The 4,621-nt window shown below is 40.7% G+C and overlaps 1 protein-coding gene across 1 annotated transcript; it reads right to left on the minus strand.

The window, feature by feature from the left end:
• Nucleotides 1-6: 6 nt before the first annotated feature.
• LOC113947870 (glutathione S-transferase A3-like) lies at nucleotides 7-3,903 on the minus strand (the record flags this gene model as incomplete). The annotated part of the gene is made up of 4 exons (XM_027644977.1): nucleotides 3,773-3,903; nucleotides 2,601-2,713; nucleotides 1,890-1,941; nucleotides 7-144 (listed from the first exon to the last, which is right to left on the minus strand). Coding segments are annotated over exons 2-4 (277 nt in total), but the record flags the coding sequence as incomplete, so codon positions are not given.
• Nucleotides 3,904-4,621: the final 718 nt, after the last annotated feature.

Consider the following 4,621-nt stretch of genomic DNA (forward strand, 5'->3'; position numbering starts at 1 on the left):
TGTTACAGTACAGGGCTCTCTCCTTCAGGTCCTTCCCGTAGAGGTTGTACTTCATTGCTATGTAATTGGCAATGGCTCTGCTCTGCACCATCTTCATGCCATCAATCTCCACCATTGGCACTTGCTGAAAGAGCAGGGATCCATCTAGGGAAAAGGAGATAAGACAAGGAGACACTCAGTCTCAGAATGAGAACCATTGGGGGGGGGGGGTCAGGCAAAGTAACCACACATATTAACTTTTATTTAGAATCATTGAATCATTTAGGCTGGAAAAGACCCTTAAGATCGAGTCCAACTGTAAACCTAACACTGCCAAACTCCACAACTAAACCGTGTCCCCAGGTGCCACATTTACACACGGTGACTCAACCACTTCCCTGGCAAGCCTGTTCCCATGCTTGACAACTCTTTTGGTGGCAATCTTCCTCATTCCTACAAGAAGACAGGGAAAATGCTTACCATGAAACAACCATTTCTTAGCAGTATGTGACTAACTGAATATTACAGCAATCAACTTCTTGAAGATTCTTCAGATTTGAGCAAGCACCCAAATCCAGAACTTTTAGTTTTCATGCACTGAAAAAGACATGTGCGGCATGGCCCTAACTCAAATGATTTTTGTAGAGATTAATACAGATGAGAAGGACTGAAGGAGGTGATCCAGCAGTTTCTCTCATGCGTTGGTAAGTATTATGAAAATCTGGACAATTTAAGGACTTTTCAGCATATAATGCAAATATAAAAGCATACAATATCTTTGTCACTTCTATGCTGACTTTGCACAATGGCATCTCATCTGTACAGGCATGAGGTGGGGAATCACGAGGGTGTTCCATGAGATTCCTGCAAGACCCAAGTATCACTTGATGTGAGTCTGCAGAAGCCTTGACCTAGCAAAGAAGAAGCAAAAATACCTCCAGAAAGAGATCACCAGATCACAGGAGTGAGCGAGAATTTTTGCTTTATGGAATACTATTTCAGATCAGATAACTGAACAGCTCTGTCTGTCTTTGCATCAACTGTAAGGCAATCATGCAGAGAAACTCTCTGCTTTCCAGGGCGTATTTACATTTATGTTTGTGTCTCAAAATACTTTTTCAAAGGCAGCAGGTGTCAGCCATTATTCCTAAAGGAGAGCAGGACTGCACATGCCAACTCCAGCTCAGCCTTTTTTCAAAAGCCAAGGGAAGAGCCCAGACGTGTAATATGATTTGGAGGAAATGTGAATATCATGTTCACAGAGATGAAAGCTGAAGCTAGAAGATGAGTAGTTGCCTTGGGAAACAGGAATGCATCAGAGCTACAGGTTAAACTCAGAGATCTGGAACTCTGTTTTCATATGGATTATGAAACAACAACATCGTAGGCAACCTAAAATGGTAATGAATTTGAAGATGATGTGATGACAAAAACCTGTATTGTGATAGGACAGGAGGCAATGGACACAAACTGAATCAAAGGAGAGTCAGTCATCTGAACGTACAGAAAGGCTCTTTCACTGTGGGAAGTTACTGTGCATTGGCACAGGTTGCCAGAAAGCCTCCATCCTTGGAGATACTTAGAAGTGAGCTGGACATGGACTGGGCAAATGGTTTGTAGGTGGTGTTGCTTGAAGAGGGGAGGTGGCATAGATGATCTCAAGAGGTGCCTTCTGACCTCAGCCCTTCTGTGATTCAGTGAAGATTGAAGCAACTGGGTGGATGAGGCCACCTAACACACTGCAGTGTGTGTCTGTGATATATCATGCACGATCAAATCTAGATTTTCTTTTTAAGAGACTAAGACTTCTTACGTGTTCTCAGACAAATTATTATTATTATTATTGCTATTGTTGTTGTTGTTATCATTATCATTGTTAGTGTTATTATTAAATAGTGAAGGTATCTTACCCTTCTGTAGCTTTGTCAGATCATCCTTTTTTTCCAGAAAAGATTCTTCAAACTGCAAGAAATAGAGAAGAAAAGTTCAGTTGTTGTTCCATGTTTTAGCTGCTTCTTCATTTAGACAATGAAGGCACAACGAGCTGTGTTTGGGGCATTTTATTTTTTAAAAAATAAATAATATTCAAAAGCCTTCTGGCGCATTGGCCATCACCATGACAAAAACCTCACAGCTCACAAAAACTCACCGATCCCCACACTCCTCTCTGCTTCAATATCAGAAAGTCTTAGTGGCAAAAAAGAAAACTTTGATTTATAATAAAAAGTACCTTCTGGGGTAAGCTACATTGTAGTAGCAAAATTAGTCTTTTGCTATTTTGAACACTGAAATTTAACTGAAGGTCTTCAGAACTGGAAGTGCTCGACCCCTGGGATCAGAAGGTAAGAAGCCAGGTTCTGCTGCTGTCGTTTTAATTTTTTCTTTCACTAGCTACTGGGGATAGGCATTTGTGGTGCTACCAGTAGGCCTGGCACAAGATGCATAGAAGTGAGACTGGAACTTCCCCCTGTTTAGGGTAAGCTCATGGTCATTGTTGGCTTGGTCAGCAATGCACTAAATGCAGACCTTGAAGCTGCAGGTCAGTCACTCACATTTTTCATAGGGAATGTTAAAAGTACATATTTGTCACATGCTCTTGGTATAAGAAAACAGAGACAAACCTCAACCCCGGCTGCTGCCAGCAGCCACCGTATTGGTTCCATTCGGCCTCGTCCATTGAAGTAGTGCAGCTTGGGTTTCCCAGACATGTTTCCACGTGCCTGATAGTTTCTTCCTATTTGGAATAAAAAAATAAGTCTTGCAAACTAAAGATTCAGAATGCTGGTTTTGAGTCTCTCATTGGCTCTCAAAGTTGTCCTGTTTGAAACCAATGATTTATGGTTCAAGACTTTGGACTTACTAAAGGAGGTAGAGGTTAGAGTACATTGAGAGACTGCATTGTATCATCTTGCCTTAAAAATGTCTTTTATCCATGCAGGTTTGTTAAGCAGAACTCTGTAATAAGAGCCATTGTCCCCCTTCAGAGAACAAGCAAACCGAAACCATTTGCATCCAAAGTGTTCTACTCTGAGCAAAAAGCAGACTGTGCTTTCTGTTTATTTTGGCATTATCTCACCATACAGTTTACTGTTTAACCAGATACACAATATTCACTCAGCAATTGCTGTGCTTTCACCAGCAGCCATTATGCTCCATTATAAAGAGGCAGGAAGGAATATTTTTCCCTCTTGTAAGCATTCAATCTCTTTTACAACACTCCCTGCTCCGCTAATTTCTTTAGACAAGCCTCCGAAGACATAGAAATTAATTTTGTCTCTGGTAACATCACATCTGCCTTTACCACAGACAGAGCCAAAGGGCAATGCCTGTTTTGACAATTTCAACTTTGCTAGAATATAAAGCAGCAACAGTTTCTTGGCAGATCACCATCCCCCCCATTCAGAACCACGTGAGCACAGCAGCGGCAAACATGCAGACAGCACCTGGTGTATACCACTCTCACAGTTATTAACACTGTCTCAACAATTAAGCTAAAGCTTTAGCAGCAGCAAAGGGGAAATGGCTAAACCCCCACCATGTTCTCCTTTTAAATAACATATCAGCTTCTCTACAATAGGAAGAAGGAGATATAAGGAAATACTCCATATTTCTGAGATCTACATTTCTTTTTCTTCATTCTGTACACCTAGGAAGCAGCTGACTAATAATTTAACATTTCATGCATATAACCTTCACGTTAGTAAAAAAAGTACAAACAATCTGTAAAACCCATTCATGACTTCGTTTCAAATACAATAATTCCCTATGCTTCCCCAAAATCCAAAAAACTTACCTTGTCCACACTATAACTCACTCTAAGCTCTCAGTAGCTCTGCCTGGAGATTATATAGGTCTGTAGCCCCTCCCACAAAGAGAACTGCAAATGGTTCTCTGGGAATGGGAAATTCCTCTCTCTTAAGGAAGTAAAACCAATTAGGTCTGTTTAGTTACTTCTCACCTACAAAAAATAAATTCCTGACTCATGCTGACTATGTACAAATGTAAGATAGATGAGAGGTCATGATGAATGGGAACATCTGTTCCAGCACAAAATGGTATACTTCCTCTTTTCACCGCTTGGCAACCTGTTAGTTAAAAATAATTGTGATGGCCGAAAAGCTCACAAAGTTTAAAAGAAAACTGTTGTCCCAGTCAGACTTTCATTTTAATATTTCATGGGTTTGTACTTTTAACCAATTGCCGCTTTACAATATCAACTAATTCTGCTTGAATCCTTCATAAGCTTCTGTCCAGTGCTTAGTGATGGGGATATTCCTTCAGGACATTTCCACTGAATTTCACTCCTGCACATAGGAGAGGGTTTTTTTCTTTTTCTGTCCAAAATGTTTCCCAGAATTTGACTTGCTGAAAATGCTCACCAAAGACAACTGTAGGAGGCAGTGAACGAAGTACAGCATGAGAAGGCAAACTGCCCTCTGCACTCCTGATGCTTTTTTGTGACAACTGTATTGATTTCAAAAAGTCAATGCAGCATAAACTCCCGTGAACCATCCAGCCTATCTAGCTGGTTAATGCTGTTGTAGCCATTACCTGCAGTCAAGGTCAGCATCTCTATAAAATTCTGCTGAATTGCCCTGAGTGTAATTGCAAGCTGGGATATTTTTCCCCTGTTACACGTGCA

Source organism: Corapipo altera, unplaced genomic scaffold (genome assembly GCF_003945725.1).
Source record: "Corapipo altera isolate COAL_440 unplaced genomic scaffold, ASM394572v1 2, whole genome shotgun sequence".
Lineage (NCBI taxonomy): Eukaryota > Metazoa > Chordata > Aves > Passeriformes > Pipridae > Corapipo > Corapipo altera.